Genomic DNA, 19,438 nt, shown 5'->3' with positions numbered 1-19,438 from the left:
TTAACTAAAATGTTTTATTATCTTATAATAAAATTTTGACTGCTGACTTTGCAATGAATTTTAAGAAGCTAACTGACAAAAAAAAAACCAAACAAACAAACAAAAAAAAAAACCCACCAAAACCAAAAAACCACCAAACTGTCTGCTTGACTTGATTCCACAGTAGAATTATAGCTAATATACAACTGCTTGTATCTTGCTCATTTACAATCCAAATTGAGTTCTGCTCCCAGATTATCTCCACTGGGAATTAGTTTCCCTTCTTTGCTGGATCCTCCAGAGAGAACACAGATCTGCAGAAGCCCATATTCTCTATCATATCTTAAATACAAAAGCTCTCTACGGAGACACAGCTGAGCAAGGCACCAAAAGCTTAGCTTGAGGAACTACAACATTTTCACTGACTTCAGACTGAAACTAAGGGCAGATTATTCACTGTTTGCCTGGTTCTGTTTCCTGCACTTCCCTCTGATGCTCTGGAAGTCGAGTCCTGGCCCAAGTGAGGTACTGGGTGGATCACAGGTCTGTGCAAGCACAGCAGCTTGTGTTCCTGAAGTACCTTGCTCAGTTGAGGCTCTTACCATTGCAAGACACAGATAACATGGGCTCCTAAGTAGCTGCTATCACCAGAAGGAGAGAGACAGAGACCACTTAAATCCAGCAGCAGGCATAAGTGTGGAACCAAAGAGCCATAAGAAGACCACGTCTGCAAGAGACTCCGCATTTCTGTGACACTAAATCCGCTTTTCTTCTCTGTAGCCAACACTGCAAAACATCTGATCTGCTCAGCCATTGGTGGCTGCTGAGCTAAAAAAAGGAACACAGAGACACTCTGACTTTCTCCAAAATATTGTTAGGGCCCATTGGCCTTGTCCATATCACAGTGCCTGAGTGTTTCCAAGAAAAGAACAAGACAGTTGTCAGAATCCCTATTCAGGCAACACTTGAGCCTGTCTGCAGGCATTTCCACTGTGCAGTAATGGACAGAGCCCTCGAAACGTGATGAAGGCAGATGAGCTCTCCCTCCAGGCCCCACTTGCTTTAACGTCTAACGCTGTTCTGTCAACTCTAATGCTAATGGACTTCACCTAAAGTCTCTCTATGTATTAGCCCCATGTCCCTCTCTGTATCAAGTCATGCTGATGGAACTGCTTGTATCAAATGCTCCTTTCTGTCTGACAAAGCCATCCTTCACTAAAATTCTTCATTAAAAAAGCATGCACATTGCTGCTGAAACCTAATGAAGAAAAGAAGGTTTTATATCCTCTTTTTTGAGTTTGCTAATTGAAACTTATGAGACCAGACCTTGAATATCCAGGAGGTATCTGAGGCCATAGGAGAGACTGATTTTTAATGAACTCAGGCAAATCTCACTGTCTATTTATAAAGAACAGGCTTCAGGTCTTCCTTCCTTAAAACAGGAAAACTTTCACTGACTCCAGAAAATATCTCTCCTTCACTGGAATATCTATGATTATTATTTTTATTGGTGCACTTAAGAATCCCAGAATTAAATTATGCATTCATTAAAGAGCTCCATCTCAGCAAGCTGACAGGCAAAGGGTGTGAGACAATGACAGACAGTACAAAGGTGACAGCCCCTGCAGCCTCCCTCCCTAACTCTGTTGGAGACCTCATTGCATAGGAGCTCTAGGGGCTCACCTGCCTCCATTATATGTGCATATCTGTTTGCTTGTTTGCCTTGAAATGCTTCATCTAAGTGCCAGCTGTCTGAGGGGGTATCACAGCTGAGTACTTGTAGCACTGCCTAGCAATGGAAAGACATGTACTATAACAAGTGTAACAGACGTCAGAGACTCATCAGAACTATGCCTGGCATCTGGCACAGGTTCCAGCAGTCACGTTAGCTTCTCATCACTAAACAAAGCTGAACACTGAGAGTGACCAAACTAGGACTTCTCATGAGGTGGTGCTGTAATACAGCTCAAACTGCAGGGAAGTCAATGCTGTTGAAATGATGCCCACGTGAGATGTTTTAATTAAAACTACAGGACAACTCATCTGGCTCTCTCTCTCTATAATGAGACTGAGTGCTTGGGGCTGCCCCACAAGCCTGTTAGCTCTGAACAGAAATTGTCCTAAATTCATGGCTGCACTTGTGAAACAAACAAATGAAACCCTTGTTACCTCTGCTTTCTTTCAAGTCTATGTCCTTTCTCTTTAAGGGAAATGTTTCTAAAATTGCCTCAGTGATTAAAAACCTCAGTGCCTGCTAAATGTCAAGAGAAGCTGCAATTCCCACCTAAAACTTAATCTACATACAAATTTGATACAAGTGCAAAATTACCATTTAACATTACCAAGAAACCCCATTCCTCTAGGGAAGAAAGATGATTCCTTTGTCACAAACTCTAAGCAAGGTTTGTTTTGACAAAAAGGTGGCAAAAAGTGAATCTGTATCTACTGCATTCACTGACTGTAGGTCAACAAGTAGAACCACAAGCTGCTTCTGGGAAAAGGTCTTCAGCCCAGGAGGCACTATGGAGGAAGGATGGAGGCACCCAGCAAAACCAAACTGGAGTCAGAGGTGGGGACACAATGAGGTCCTTCGGCCATGCACCTCCCAGGACAAGAGAAGCAGAGGGAGAGCCACCCACAGACCTGGACGAAACCACCACCAGTATTACCTCAAGGTGTTATATAGCCTTGGTTCTTAGCATTGCTGATTTCAAAAATCAGCTTTTTCCTTCCAAAGTTCATGGAGGGACTTCTGGATCTTCCTTGTGGAAGATGGAATCTGATGCCTTGACTCTGTGGGTGTCAGGAATAATTCCTTAAAATTAGTTAAAATGCCACAAATGCAGGCAATGTTACAACCTAAACCCACTACAGCAGCAGAGATTTACTGCTCTCTTTGTATAATCACAGAATTGTTTAGGTTGGAAAAGACCTTTAAGAACATTGAGTCCAACTGCTAGCCCAGCACAGCAATGTTCACCACTAAACCATGTCCCCAAGTGCCACATGTACATACCCTTTAAATCCCTTTAGGGATTGTGACTCCACCACTTCCTTGGTACCCTGTTCCAATGCATGGCGACCCTTTTGGTGAAGAAATTTTTCCTAATATGCAATCTAAACCTCTCTGGCACAATTTGAGGTCCTTTCTTGTTCTCCTACTGCTTGTTATTTGGGATAACATACCAACTCCCACCTCAGTAAAACCCTTTCAGGTAGCTGTAGAAAGCAGTAAGGTCCCCCCTGAGCCTCCTGTTCTCTGGGCTGAAAAACTCCACTGAGTTTATTTCTAGCAATGTTTTCTTTCCCTTTCAGAAATCAGGAGAAGATAATACCACAAAAGTATTTGAGATCCATGTGAACCTTGTTTATCCACTGTGGATTGGGATTTACATTCCAGGGGTATAATGAATCCAGAGATGCAAAGATGTGGGCGCACAACGTTATTAAATCCTTGAAGATTATTCCAGTTTCACTCCATAATGGAACCTTTCCTTAATGACTCTGGCATGGATATAAACTATAGCCTTTAACAGAGCTCAATGCCAACAGAAACCAGCAACTCTGCCGAGGCTTTATCGTTTTTCTTCAGTGGAGGGGAGAAGTGTTTATCTGGGAAGCATTTCACATCATGGACAATAGGAAACTGTTCAGCTTTCCACAAATAAGATGGTGTGCAACTTCCAAGCACTCTCCAAGGAAAACTTTGGAACACAAGCCACGTCTTTCCAGTAGGGACTTCATGTAAAGTAGGTAATTCCTCAAATCCTTCATCCTGATTTATTCCTGCTTCATCCTCGTTTCAAAATGCTGTGCTCACTTCAAACACAACACGAAGTTCATCTCTGAACGTGCACTTTGATCACTGGGGACTCCAGATTGGTATCAGCCCTTCAAACATAAACAGGGATGTGCTGTCCTGACAGAGGAATTTCTGGGACTGCCTTTATTTTTGCAGGAGTAATCTGGAAATGTGAAGCTGGGGTCATATGACAGCAGATGCAAATCTAATTTCCAGACAGGGCACTGGGTACTAAAGCACTTGGAGCCTGTCTATGACTTTGCTGCTGAAATGCTACAAGTTAGCAGGAAAATGTTACTATTCCTGAGCTGACTGGAAATCAATAGAGAAAGACTTCAGTGTGCTCTTTCTCACAAATGAGAGCACCAAACTGGGTCTTTTCCTCTGCAAGCTGCCACCAATAGAGAGGGGCACTATGGAATTGTGAACTGCTCTAATGTCCCATAAAACAGTAGGAACGGGAAATATCCCAAATTTAGTCCTTCTGTCCATTCTGGCTCTCAGTAGGACCAAATGTTTTCTTGCTGAAGTGACAACCAATTGTTTTCCTGCTGAAGTGACAAAAGTTACGAACATGGTGGGTGTAAATTTAATTCTTGATGCTGATGAAAAATTCTGTACTATGGTGGAGCTACGTGAGGCAGATGGGCATAGGCAGGTCCACAGTGGCCACGAAGGGGTGAATCCTCCAGGTGCTTCTCCTGACCAACAAGAGCCTCTGACAGTGGCAGAAGATCCAGTTTTCACAAGCAGAACAACTGCATTATGTGTAGCTGCCCACCTAAGCAAGAGGTCAGTGGGGAGGCCCAGATAGTTCAGTTTCTGCCAGACACTCCCTGTGTCTTTCTCAATTTGCACCTATGAATCCCAAAACTGGATTACTGTGGTGGCGTATTTTTAGCAATCACAATTGCAAGAAACTGTCTTTATTCCGGAAATTCTTCCACCAGATCACTTCACAACCACTGTACCTACAACCATCTACAGCATCTGATACATTTTTCCTCCCTCCTGTTTCTGTTCACAGGTCCATTTTTCACTCTTCCTGGAATGCAGAGCATTTGGGAGTATGGGTGGGAAACCAAAATCTTTCAACACCCACTAATAGAATTTTTTTTTATTAATTAACTTTGTGGGAAGAAAAGAAAAGAGAGCTGATCTTCTGCTCTGAAATCATGAATCACTGTGGAAGAGAAAACATGTCCTCTGAGGTACCTGAGGTCACTTCAGACAGAATGAGTGACTGACCTGCTTCCTTGGAAAGTCCTGAGTCATCAAACACAGCAGTTTAATCCCCAGGAAATGGGAAACACATTGGCATGATGTTCACTTGCATGGAGCATGAGGTCCAGAGAAGGGTGAAACTCCAAAGACTCTGGAGATCAGTTTAGCTTCAGGAAGGATTTTAAAACCTAAATGCTTCTCTGAAGTATATCTGATCTGGATCTGGGTACTGTATTCCCAACACATGATTTCCTGGATGAATCAAACTCTTTACAGATTGCATATGAATTTACTTTGACTTCTCATAAAAATGATTCAATGATCTTGACACAAAAATGCATTCTGACTTCTAAGGTATTTACTGTGACAAGTGCTTCATAAATTCACCATCCTTAATTTACTGTTATAAGAACTTACTCTTTTTGGCCTTCCTGCTCCTTCTACTAGCACCTAACTAGGAGGAGGGGCTGATATACATGGATCTCAGCCTGACTCTTCACCATATTCTCCCAAAGGGACACCCACACAGTCATTTAAGAACCAAAGCTGGGTTGTGGCCAGCACGAAGTCACCTGGCTTGGCTGAGATATCATGAGTTGTTAAAAGTGAGACTATTTAGCATCAAAATGGGTAAAAAATGACACAAAATCACCCTCCCCCAGATATACATTAGAGTATCTTTCTACTTGTGGGGGCAATTCAAAAAGGTTTCAGTAAATTTCACAGCCTGCCACAAAAAGATCCACCAACAGGGAGTCATTTAGTCATGCCACCAGTCACATTACAGTGTTCTGGAGGGCTTCTAACCTCATTTGAACTCCAAAGAATGTCCCTATGAACACCTGATCACTCAAGAAAGATAAAACACGTACTTCATAGCAAAATTCTCTGAAGAACACTGTATCTTTGATTGTTTTTTCTAAGGGACTGTTATTAAAGGAACCTTAGGTGAAAGTGTCCGTGAGAAAAGTCATTGACTTCCTTTCTTTCTGTTCCTTTTTTAAGAACTTGTGCATTGTAAAGAGCTCCCTGAAAGCTAAATTACTACACTCATGCCAAATCAAGCAGCTCTATCGATTGCAGCACAGCCCACAGACCTCTTGCTGAAGGAAAAGAAGTCAGCTCTGGATGTGGAAAAGCTCTCTGTCCTAATGTGTGAGGTCTCTTTGCCTGACAACGTGATAGTGAAGGTAAGAGAAGTCGGCATTGCAAAGACAGAGTGACAGCAAACAGAGCACAAACTTCCTCAGATAAACGACATCTTTCCAACCACACAATAGCACTTGATACCTTTGTGCCCCTTGAGCTGTTACAAAGTGCAGCTGCACTTCAGCCCAGATTGATGTCGCCCGGGGTGGAGGCCATCAATCCACAGGACAAGTGCAGGCTGAATACACAAACAAAGTCACACAACCTCACTGTTTCAACACAGCGCTGGGGAGGGGATGGTGCAGTTTTTCCAAAGGCTTAAATGAGCTTAGTGACACATCTCGCAGAATGACTAACCATCTAAAACTTGATTAGCCACCTAAAACCAGCCAGACACCTCCTGCAAGCAAGCTGGGCCACTTGTCTGAAGATGCCCATGAGCACCACTCTGGAAAAGCCAGTCTTTTTACTTGGACTATAGAAAGCATCTGCACAACTGTGTGAACATACTCCGAGTTTTCCACCAACTCCCTCACGGCTCCTCACAACCGAAGATGGGAGAGGATCAGCAACATCTCATATTAACAATGACCTCTAAAAGCTACTGGCACTGATGGAAGCCAACAACTTCAGTGCAAGTTGGATCAGCTTTATCTCTAATAACTATAAACCAAAATTTTCATCTCGTACTCATGACCTGAGGTGAAAAGATCTGCATTAGAGTTGGCTGGAAGGAGAAAGAGGATGAAAAATCAGCTTCTCCTGTGGAAACAAGAACGCTGAAATTTGGCTAGGAAATAAGGTAAGAACTAGCTCTGAACTTTTGAAGTCTCCAAGGCTCTGTAAGTTTACTATTAGAGAGTTTATGGAGTATGAGATACAGATCTCCTAAAACTGATAGGCTACAGATCAGCAAAAAACCCTAGAAACCTTAGCACTGGCTTCAGGACAGCTCAGCAAGCAAGCTGCCCTTGAGCAAAAAGAAGCAAGCCTAGGTCTCCCCAGAGGCCTTGTTCCAGAGAAACAGAATTTTATGGAATATGAAACAATTTTTTCAAAAGAAACCAGAAATTTTACCAAGGATAAAATCTGTTTATACAGCAAAGTGAATGTCCCACTGGGAGAACTAGTCAAGCATGAAATTCCTGAGAAGTTCTGTTCTGTATTCTTACTCCAACACCATGAATTATCTTGCTCTTTCCCAGATTTTTTTTGTAGCAAGTTGCTAAATTCTATTCTCTCAGAAGGTGTTCAGTGTCTAAAGGTGGCCTAAAGAACACACAGATGCACTGTCCCTAAGTAATGTGTTGCTCAGGAAGTGACAGGATAATTAAATTTCTATGGCTGAGAATTTCTAAGTTGACTTTGCTTCTCTACCACGTTTTGGAGACCTTCTTCCATGTTTTTCCCCCTAAGAGTTAATTTGGCTTGCCCAGGCTTTGTGGCTGTAAGATAGAAACAGTGACAATTAAATTGCAAAGGAGGATATTTTAAGGGCACACAGGAACATGAAAATGTAGTGTGCATATTTTCATGGCTAAGTATTTTAAGTATTGAGTAGTCATATTCTCCAATGTTATATGAGGCAATAAATTCACCAATGCATGCAGATAAACCCCATTTAATCCCTATGAACCTCTTACTGGAAATTATGTTGTCAAAGGGCCCCCCTAAATAACAGATTCACTTTTCTTCTCAGGGGAGGGAGCTAGTGATGGGAGTATGATCCTCAGGCCCAGATCAAGTGAAAGATTCAAAGGTTTACAAGAGGTTTAAGAAGAACTGCTGCATCCCAATGGGGAGATTATTCCACTCACATAAAAAAAGGTGCATTTTTACCTGTATCAGAAGTGATGGGATCCAGAATCTACCTTTCTTAGCTCTTTTTTCCTCAATTAATTCAGTTATTTCCAATTAAAGTGTCACAGCACTTGTAATATTTTTTTCCTACTTGTGTATTTTCTAAATGAACTTCTACTTATTTCATAACAACGTTAACATTCTCCCTAATGCATCCAAAAATTAACAGCTATGCAGAATAGAGCAACCCTGACTAGCAGGCACCAGAAAGCTGAAGCTTTGTAGGCATCCCAAGGAACTTGGCAAGTACTGGGAGATTCCTGAGGGCATCTGGGATCTTCTAAACTGGGTTTACCAAACTGGGGCTGTGGGGAATGTTATGTCAAACATTTTTCCCAATTCTATCCATCACCTTGAGAGGGTTAGGGATCCTGATGGAGTGAAATGGCTGCATCACTGTGTGGAGAGTGTGCTTTCAGCCCACGGGGAAGGAGAGAGCATTCCTCGGGGAGCAGAGACTTCCACCCTGAGACAACGATGAGCAGTAGAGCCAGGATCACACCTGTAGGATGCTATAGGAGAAGGGAAGCAAAGAGGAAGCTCTTTGCTTCAGACAGAAGGACAGGAGTAAGTTACAACAGCAAAGACACAGTGCTTCAACTGGGACAGGAAGTGCAAACAGAAGGAGCAAGGGTAATTAATTTCTCCAGCAGTGCTCTGAGAATTTACAATAAACTCTCAAACTCTCAGATAAGCAGACATAAAACCTTGTGCTGAATTCTTTGATTCATCCTGATTTCCCCGATTCTGAAAGAAGGCAGCGCTGATCCCATCCTTGGAGAGAGCAGCCTGATAAAAAGAAGCACTGTTGCGTGTTCTTCTGGCCAAGAGGATGGTGTGCAGCACGTCAGGGCTTGGCACATGGCAGAAGGTCAGAGCTGATTCTGAGAACCCAGCAACAATAGAGTCATCATGGACACAGGTGCTTCCTGGATTGATCTTGCATTTTGGCTCTTTCCAGTTAAATGTGAAGCAGCTGTGGCCCTTTATCTGCTCAAGCCACTGGAATCCATCTAAGGGGAGACTTTCTCCCTTCTCCTCCTCTCTCCCAACCCCAAGCATGCAGCTCTGTTTTCTGAAGACAGAAAAGAGCAGGGACAGCCAGTTGGCAGAACTCCACAAAAAAAACAAAACCAAAAGACAAAAAAAACCCAACAAAAAAACCCAACAAAAAACCAACACCCCCCCCCCAAAAAAAAAAAACCAATCAAAAAAACCCAAAAACAAAAAACAAAAAAAAAAAAAAAAAACAAAACCAAATAAAAACAAACTTGCCTTTCTTATCTCAGGGCAAAGTAATGAGATATTGATTCAGCCTTCAGCCACTAATATTCCATTGCCTCTATCTGGGGACAAGGATGACAGCCAGTAAAATAAGAAGCAAATATGAATGCTGCTGAAGGCTGTCACGCAAACAGATTCAGGACACTTCCCTCAGGCAACAAAATGAACAAATCAAGCCAATGTGAGAATAAGTTCTCAAGTGTTTATGGCATTGTTCTGCATGATGAATAGAACAGGGTTTCTTTTACAGAAAGGGACTGAGCTTTAAAGAAGGTGTTTTCAATAGTCAGCTGGTGGAATTCTGGAAGAGGCACAGGAAGGTCAACACTCGGCCATCAGGCAGATCAACAGGAGGAGCCAGGAGATTTCAGAAATCCAGTCAGTAAGAGTTCCCAAATAGCTCCACACCAGCTAAATGTACTTTATATAAACTTTTCTTTGCCAGTTCACTGATTCTGGAGCCATCAGACCCCTCTATGTCTTGGCTATCTCTTCCAGCCAGACAAGATCTCACTTTATTTTTCCCCACTACCTTAGAAAAGGGAGGATTTGGCTCAAATTTGTGCCTGTCACTAGACAACAGAAATGTGAGACTCTAGGTATTCAGTTTGGTTGGCTTAAAGAGCAGCCATTTCATAACCCATGCTTAGCATTTTGGACAGAGGAAGCCAACAATCCTCTGGCTTTACCCAGTCAGTATGCAACTGAAAGCATAAACAGGTTTGGTCTTTGTCCTGTTTCATGCTTCCCAAGGCTTTTCTTTTTCTGATACATAGGAACAGTGCTAGTTATTTTCTACCAAGGGGATTCTCTTGTCCTTTCTAAAACCAAAATGGACAGCAGAGTTTAAACATCATACCAGACTATACTCCACTTATTTATGGTAATGCTGCTGAATTATTGTTGAACAATAAAGATCAGACTACTAATCATGTCAATAACAGTAATAATCATACTGCTCTGGGAACAGAGAGATTAAAGAAAATGACCATTTGCTTTTTTGGCATGGCAGCACTGGTAGTAAGGAGGACATAGCATGAGTGTTTTGCTGAAGTTACTTTCATATAATGGGGCTTCTTACTTAACCTGAGAAAAATTGGAAATCACTGTCAAGGAATCATTGATATTCATCCAAAACCACCCTCAAATTCAATCTGATATACTTTCAAACATTCCTATGTGCCAGCTAGAACTGTTCCTCTTCGCTCTTCTGCTTCCAGTCTGTCCACAACACTTTTTTTGAATTCCCTTTGCTAAAACATAAGCATGCAGCTGCCTCAATTTTTTTTCCAACCCTTGCATTTTTTCCATGTGCTGTCCACCCCCTCCAAACTCCACATTAGAATCCAGCTGATCTTCCCTGAACACTATCCAATTTTTCAATTGTCAATGCCAGAATGCAATGCAGTGGGCTTGATTCCCTTGATTCAACTTATTTGGAAGTAAAGCAGAAATGTCTCTTTTGGGCTTTAGCACAAAGAAATACCTCTTCATGCATGGCTCCACAAGAATCAAGATGAAAACACCTGCACCTCTGCAACCTCTGTAACCCACAAAACAATTTCTGCTTCACAAGCAGCTCAAAATTTGTTGAGCTTCTATTTGTTTATTTGATGTATATATCTTGTTACTACAGACACTATAGCAAGATAGTTCCTCTTCTGGGCCTTTCAATTGTTTTTATTTCATCTTCTAAAAAGGAAAGAGAAGAGTAAAAAAAGGAAGGCTAGACAAAAACGTGAGGTTCCTTAAGACACTCAATTACAGCAACATGACAATATAACATAAACATAAACAAAACAACAACTATTAAGTTGTCATGCTATTGCGATGTTGTACTCTGTTTGGCTAGACTGTCTTCTGGAGCTCACCCAGAAATCATAAAATACAAGCTATTCTATAAAAAAAGAGAGAAGATGGTTTGCCTCCTCATTTCTAAGAGGGAGCCCCAAGCACTTCTGATAGCTACAGCCCCAGTTACAGGAAAATGACAATACAGTCCCTGATGTGCAGTTGAGAGTCTTTTTTTCTTCTAAAGGCAGAAAGCTGTTTCTTGTGAATATATTTAAATGCTCTTTATTCACAATTTCTATAGTTTTCTGCTGTTTCTGCACCTTGAGTAATTCAGTCTAGTGGCAACGCTGGACTTTTTTGCCATGTAATTTATTTTTCTTTCTTTATTCTCATCTAGAACTGGAAGATCTGCTTTATCATCAGACCACAGGAAAACTCACAGAGCATCTAATCCTTATGGGGGGCAACCATGTGTTTCCTCTTGACTCCACCCAGTATTCCTGCACAACCATTTATCCTTTAATAAAGTTCTCTATGTTCAATGTTCAGAGCAGACCCCACTGGAATAAGGGTTCTAGTCCAGGCAAACCTGCTCGACACAAAAGTTAGAGAACAGAACAGAACAGAAGTTACCCAGTGTGGGACAATTCAGCTGAGGACACACGCATCAATCTAGGCAGAGTCCAAGCCCTCTTGCTTTCATGGGCATTTCCCCCAGGGATTCAGAATTTTAGGGAAGACATCATGAACAGAAGACACTGCTGCCAAGGTAGGGGAATGTGCACATAGAGGTGCCCCACTCTGCAAATAAGTCAACATTAAGCACTGGCTTTGAGTCAAGTTTCCTGCCCCATCCTTTATTTCAAGTCTGTGATGATGTGTACAGACATAGCCTAACACCAGAGAGCAGAGACTATTCTTGGGCTTCTCTCACACTACTGCATCTTTAGTTCTTCTCAAGGGCTTGCAACAGCCAATAAATTAATGGTTTCACAATTTCCAGTTGAAACACTTTTCATGGGAAGATGATACTTTCAACTAAATTAAAATTGCTGAAGAAAGCGTCTGCTTCCCTGAGTGGAAAGTTTCTTTGTCAGAAACCTAGGAATGGTACACCTCGGCTGTTCTGCTACAGTTTTCTTGGGTTTTCTGGCTTTTTTTTTTTTTTTTTTTTGGTTTTAGTAAAAAAATTTCCAGCTTCAGACTGCTACAGTGTTTACTGCTCTTCCCCGCACCATGTTGACTTTTCTCCCCCTGCCAAAGTGCTTCTTAAATCTCCTCTGAATATATGCTCTTACTGGTGGTGTTTAACAGCCTTTTCTTCCTCTTTCCCCCATTGTTATTTAAGACGATGCTTTTATTGCTCAACAGATTCCAAGAAGCATTTTGGATAAATGCTCTGTCAAAGAACACTTACGTACAGTTGAGCCATATTATATTCTATATGAATCACTGCGGATGTTTCCCAAACAAGGTTAGATCAGCCAGATTTTCCAACTAGATTGCACACAGCTTTTTCAGACATGGTCTACTACCTCTGCCATTAATCCTCCTCATTGAGACTCACCTTGGTTTTGGACCATGTCATGTCTGCCCACCAGGGACAGGAGCATGCTGCTAACACTTTCTCCTAATGAGGATAACAATCCTATGACAGAGTAGCCTTGGCCAAATTTTATCTGCAGAATGTAGGGGAAAGGCTGATTTTGCAAAGCTAGATGGTCTCTCACCAGCCCTCATGGTTTTATTGTCTGTGATTTCTTCAGACAGAGACCTCATTTAAATGGCCAGGAAAAAGAAAAGTCTGCAGGATGAAGGAAGTCTGTTTCACCAGCTAAGGACAATTTTCTGCCATGTTTTATTTTATACTAATAAAGATTGCCAAGAGCCTATTGATCAGTCCTTGCCTGCTTTACCTGACCAGATATATGGAGAAGCTCAGGGAATACTGAATTGCTCTCTACCTGCCCAACACACTTTCAATGATGCATCTGCTACATTAAACGTGGTCCTTCAGGAAAAACTGAAATTCCACCTGAAGAACAGCAGCCTGACAGAGAGGTCTGCAATGGAGAAGCAACAAAAACCCCACAGAGAGCGAAAGAAAAAACAGCTCTGAGGGAAAATGATCTGAATGAAATGTTTCTTTAAAGAAACCATGGCACTTCTGAGCTGGTATAATGAAGCAGCTGTGATATAAATGATGTCCCCAAGTGGAATAAACCCACAAAAACACCAGCCATTCAGGCTCCATATGTTTCCAAACTCACACAATGGATGCTTTACAATGCACTTTTTGTCTGGAAATTGGGTGGGAAAGGGAGGTTCCTCACCCACCTCCTATACTAATGCAATGATCTTGCTTAGTCACAGAAAAAGGGAGAGAAAAAAGGAGAGAAAGTGATTAATAATCTGTGGGCAGCTGCTTACTTTCCAATTGGTTGTCCAGGAGGGGTGTGCTCCACTTCAAATCCTGCTTGTCTCAGTACATCAATCACAGTGTTGTTACCCAGGAAGTGACCTAAAATACAGGTAGAAAATAGCACTGTCAATCAAACTACTACTCTCACTTGCTTGAGTTTCTCCTGTTGGAACAGCAGCGTTGGGAGTCAAGGGTACCAAAAACTAGACCAGAGGAAGGGACAGCATATAGCCCAAACACTTTCTTCTTCCATTTCATTTATCCCTCCCTCCCCTCACATGGCCAAGAGACTGGGTGGATAATAGGAAACCTAGTTGGGTTGCTAGTCTTGCCTTCCACTGTGACCATTTTTCGGATGTACACTGATTAAATAAATTTCCAAGGTGGAGATCAGAATGACCCTGTAGTGGCAAAAGGATACTACTAGGGCTCTGACTCTTGAAATGGAACAACTTACAACCCTGACCATCACTGCTCATGGACATGTGCTAATGAAGAAACTCAGGCTGCTATACTGCATGTTCAGCACTCGTCTGACTAAAACCACAGTGATTCAGGAATTGCCTCATCAGCCATTCAGCCACCTGCACAGTGGGGCTGGGAGGAGCTGGGATGGTAACCTTATCTCTCCCAGAACATGAAGATTCAGTCCTGTAATTCAGGGCTCTTTGTTAGAAGTGTAAAGGTCACATTCCTATTCACAGAAGTAACAAGGAGCCCAGTAAGTATTGCAGTGTGTATGGGCCTTGAAAGAGTTCACTTAAGGGGGTCCCATATACTTGAAATCTGAACCAAATCCCACCGGAGTCAATGGGAGCCCTCAAAGGGCTTTGAGCACAGAATCAGTAAGGGAGTGTAATCCAGCCAAAGCTTTCAACTTATTGTTGAGTCCCACACTGTTTGCAGGATGGGTTGGATATATAAAGTAAGGGAGCAAGAAGTCCACAAATGGGTTTATTAAAATCTGCATAGCACTGTAACCTGTCTCCAACTGCAGCCATGACTGACATGGAGGAAGAACAGAACAATCCTCTTCCATTATATCTATCAACTTCCAGCTCTGCAGGGCCAGGTGACCCCCATTTACACCCAGGTCATTGCACCTCACTGCCAGCTCTGAACAGACCAATTCACCAGGAATGTGCCCAAGCCTCCATGTGCCTGTGGCATCTTGGAGGAGAGAGTTCCACCATGCTGTGGGGTGTAGGAACTCACTCCTCTGGTTTGCTGCTGCTGCTTGGAGACCGTGTGCTTGCCTGAAGCACAGTGGAAGTGTCTGCAGGAGATGTCTCTGACTGCCTGGCTCCACAGCAGAACCAAATGCTTTGCACTGAAAAAATCAAAGCAGGCAAGAGATGCCTGAGCACTCCTCCAAGGACACTGCTGTGGAAGGAGCCGATGGAGCCACCAGCAGAGTCTCCCCCGAGATTCCTCACTCACCCTACACAAAGTCCTGATGAATCTGAGAGCATTCAGCCCCCAGGATTTGCTCAGCCTGCATGCCTCTGCTCCCACTGCCAACAAGGGCGCTAACGCGCCTCAGTTGTTGGAACGATGTGGCTGTATGGCTTTGAGTGCAACTTGCAAGTGCTGGTAAGAGCTTTTAGCCAAAAGATATTTCTTTAAATGATTAAATGTACATTTGCAGAGCCCTGGCGTGTTCTAGGATTCCTCCACTTCCTTTTAAGAAAACTCAAAATTTGATTTTCTCCTTTCTAACTTACTTATAACAAAAGCCAAAGCAGCAAAGAACAGTCCCAAAAATGTGTTATACACCCTCAGAGATTCAAGAAATGAGACATTTGTGAATTATTAACTGGATTTGATCATATCCTGTTTTTTTATGCAGTGGCCAAGGCAAACAAAGGTCCCCATTCTGTCACTGGCAAAGTGACACTGAGGAACCAAAGTCAAAGGTATCAGAGTCCAAGACATTTCCGAGTCCACTTTATTTTCCCTGAGCCAGAGTCTTAAATGCCAAAAGATTTCTTAATGTAAATAATTGTCCTGAATCCAGCAAATCTTTGACAAGATGACAGCACAAGAGAAACCAATTTTAACTCTTTTAAACTCAGGGAAAAAAGTAACTATGCAAAAGCTCTGACTCCTCAACCACACAATGGTAGGTCTGCCAACAGTGTCAGCTCCTCAGTAGAGCCTGCAAGTCCCTTCAAGTGATAGATGAAGACCAAAAAGTGACACTTCCTGGACTTCCCATTCCTGCCCTCTGTGTGGATACCATGCTGAAAGCTGCCAGCCACTGGGGCTGGTGATCTGCTGGGCAGCATGGCAATAGTGTTTGTTCTTTTAATTTTGCCTTTCCTAACTGGAAGGAATGCCAGCTTCAATTAAAAACCCCTCAACTTCAGATTCCCAAATAAATTAAAATCTTAATCACAAATATCCATGTGAACATCATCATTATTTCATTGTATGTCCACAATCCAATACATACTAAAATATTTTCAGTGCTCTGGTTCAAACAAGAGAAGAGAAATATAAAGAAATAAAAAAATCAAAAGCAAAATCCAACTTTGAGCTGACCCCCAAATAATTCTCCATTCCACATACATCAACAGAGCCCGAAACTTTAACAACTACTAGGAAATGGCAGGAGCAAGTCTTTGCAAAACTTTAGAATCTGCTTAGAATTTACCTGTTTGTATTATCCACGTACATCTGGGTAAATTACCACTCATCTCATCACCAGCTTGCCCTGTTAATACATCCTCTCCACCTGATTGAAAATTTCTGACTTCTATTTGTCTTAACTTCTCTGTCCAGTCAGAATTCACATATTAAGGTTGTTTTTGTATCCACCTGTTCATTTTACATCATGGTAACGCTGTTGTAGCCAACTCATGCACAGCACAAGCAACTGAAATCGTGTTCTACTTCAGTGATTGAAAACATGAAATTATACAAGCTCAGACCAGCAGTCTTTCCCACCCCACACAGACATTTCCCAACATGATCCATGTTATCCCATGGCAAGGAGTTCCTCAGGATCAGAGATGTGGAAGGGGGAGGTTTAAGGAAAAAGGTGGCACTTGAGAGGTCCAGTGTAGGTAGATAATGTGAAACATGAAAGGTTAAAGAATTCCTGGAAGAATTGTCCTGGCCTGCCTCCTGCTGTGAAGTCCATCATAATTATCCCTTCTAGTTTTAAAATCCAGGAAAATCTTCTATATGAGAAATATCTTACATAAAATAACTCTCCCTAGTCACACACAACTAAGGACTCACTTGTTAGATATTAACAACAACAGAATACTTTGACAGCCTATGTGATGAAAACAAAATAACCTGCATATCAGAGACAATTAAGCTCAGCATCAGTGAAAAACATTGAATTGCTGCCTCTGGCTGCTCAAAAGTGCAAAAAGAGTATGCAGTAACTGTCGTATTCTTTATAACATCAGTGGATTTAATTTTTATTTATAGATTAAAAAAAAAAAAGCTTTATATATATATGTGTGTGTGTGTGCAAGTATGCTTCTGCTTAAATATTTTTAAAATTTCTCCTCCTGGCCTGGGAAAAACCTCCAGAAAGTATAATGACTGAAAATTTAGTGCATCTAGAGATATATCAGACAGGTTAGAGAGGCAAGGGAATGATCTTGCATTTCCATCACTATTCCCTCTTCAGTCTAAACCTGAATAAACCATTCCTGGAGTATTAAGCAAATTTATCTTGACAGCTGATGAAAACTGGATCCGAGAGGTCAGAACATCAGCTGCCTTGGGAAATCCATGGAAGTGGAAAAGGAGAGAAAGCAGACATAAAACATTTTCTGCATAGGGACCTGAAGAGAAAGTCTGTACTTGGGCATGGAGATTTGCAGAGCAGCCATCCCTAACAGCTAAAGATTAAAAACGCCCAGGTGTGGATGCAATTCTTCCACCCTCTGAGGATAAGGAGATACTCATGGGATTTGCTTGAGGACAAGACCCAGTATTAAACACAGTAATTTTGTAGTTTGAACCTCAACACAAACACAGTGGAGTAGTCAGTGTGGCTGCTGCACTTAAGAGGGGGTTTCTTACTAAATTTGATGAGGCCAAGATTATTCTCCTTTCACTCACATCTTGTTTTTTTGAGACAAGGATCTGGAGACAGTGGAGGAACACATTATACAGCATGGCTGCTAACATTAATCACAGACCTTCCATTCCTGGTTTGCTTTTTTATTTTTAATTAAGAACTGTGCTTAGGACTACAGAAAGCAGATCCATGTAATGTGTTTCCTTATCTCCCTGAGGTTTCATTTTTCACTGGAAGAAAAAAAGAATAAACCATCAATTAGGTTTTTTTTTTTACTAAAAAATATGTAAAAAATATGTGAAATATACGTGGTTTCCTTAAAGCACATCCATGCACAAACACACTGCTGAAAGAATGCACTTTCTTCCTTTCTTAGTGGAATATCCTGAGGCAGAGAGAAAGACACTTCTCAGCCAACTCTTGACAGCCATGTATTTTTTAATTGACCACATAAACTAAAGCTCTCCTTTTCCATTTCAGACATCCTAGTGACCCTCATCAATAACCTAAGCATCAGGTTGCATCCCTCAAAAGTTAGATGAACTTGGGTGTTCCTACACAGAAAAATTATAACCATGTTTTGATGACAGAAGCAGAAAAAATGTTTTTAAGCAAATGTTATGTACTTTATCTAGGTTTAGAGATCTACTACAAATTACTTTGTCTATTCTTTTCGCAATTCTTTGTTCCATGGCTTAGAAGGATAACGGGGTACAAAGGAGCAGGAGATAATTCCCTCACAAAGGACCTCCATTGCTAGAGCCTTTGAAGTTGTGCTAAAAAAGCCTTGCTAGCCATTAGCTGACACACAGCAGAAATCTGAACTGTTTCCATGCACACTACAAGCAGAGCTATTTTCTGCACAATTAGTCATAAAAAGGGCCAATGTAAACTGTGTCGGGAGGTCTCAATTCTTTACATTCTCCACACAGTGAATCAGACATTATGTATAACGTTTTGTTGCCATTTAGACCTTGGGCTGCTCTGCAATCAGGAAGCGGCAGCCTCTATTCCTCCTTCTCCCTTGATGCTGATTCTCAAGCTCCTTGGCAGTACCACAGTGTTTATGGTAGGAAGGCTTCACAAGAATTAGTGTAGGGAAAAAGGCAAAGGGTTGAGAGCTGCCCCTTCACAGTTGGGGTAAATACTTTGTGGTCCCTTTGCCTGCTGCCTCTAAAACTGCATCTCCATTCCTCTTATTGTACAATGGTCAAGGCTCAGTATTTTGGAAGCTCAAAGATGAATTTGTCAAGATGCGGCTGTAGTAAGGAGCTACAGCAAACACTCCAGGCAATGACTTTTATTTGAATTTGATAATTTCTCCACTATAGCATTCCAGTCTGACCCAGAGGTCTCTGGGTAACACCAGGAATTTACTGGGAACCACATGCCATTCCACATTACTCTCTTCTGACATGACACATGTTCCAGAGACCCATGGTGGGGAATCACTGTTGCGGATAAACCCTCCCAGTTTTTAATTGCCTTTCACTCCTTGTCCAGCGTATTTCTTTGCTAATGAATAACATGCTTTAAAAACTGGAGGCTCTTTAGCCTTCCTCGTGATGACCCTCACTGCCAAACAATTGCTGCTCTTTGTTCTTGAACCTCTTTCTTCCTTGAAATCTCACTCTAGTGGTAAGGATGGTCTTTAAAAAGTATCTTGAATGCACTTTGACAAGGAGCCAATGCTGGATTTGTGCAGATCTTGCTTTTGCAAGTTGGACCTAGATATATCTGAAAGATTCCCCCAGCCTGAGTACCCCTCTGATGTGAAGTGTCTTATCAAAGAATGACACCAGGTAATGGATTAGGTGGGTGATAGGCAGCACCTAGGCATGAGTATGATGTTAGGACAGCCTGAATATTTTGATTTTAA

At 41.8% G+C, this 19,438-nt stretch overlaps 1 protein-coding gene and 1 long non-coding RNA gene across 3 annotated transcripts in view; one reads left to right on the top strand and one right to left on the bottom strand.

Moving 5' to 3' along the window:
* The window catches only part of TRABD2B (TraB domain containing 2B), a 261,641-nt gene that overhangs the window by 27,035 nt on the left and 215,168 nt on the right, over positions 1-19,438 (bottom strand). For both annotated transcript variants that reach the window (XM_053951106.1, XM_053951105.1), the window contains one exon: positions 13,523-13,613. In XM_053951106.1, the coding sequence (XP_053807081.1) occupies positions 13,523-13,613 (91 nt within the window). The remainder of the gene's footprint in view (positions 1-13,522; positions 13,614-19,438) is intronic.
* Positions 6,452-11,640, top strand: LOC128792585 (uncharacterized). The gene is made up of 2 exons (XR_008432458.1): positions 6,452-6,956; positions 11,490-11,640. It is a non-coding gene; the product is annotated as an uncharacterized LOC128792585 (long non-coding RNA).

The sequence above is a fragment of the Vidua chalybeata genome, chromosome 9, assembly GCF_026979565.1.
Source record: "Vidua chalybeata isolate OUT-0048 chromosome 9, bVidCha1 merged haplotype, whole genome shotgun sequence".
Lineage (NCBI taxonomy): Eukaryota > Metazoa > Chordata > Aves > Passeriformes > Viduidae > Vidua > Vidua chalybeata.
Note: the sequence above shows the minus strand (reverse complement) of the source record. Positions and strands in the feature narration are given on the sequence as shown.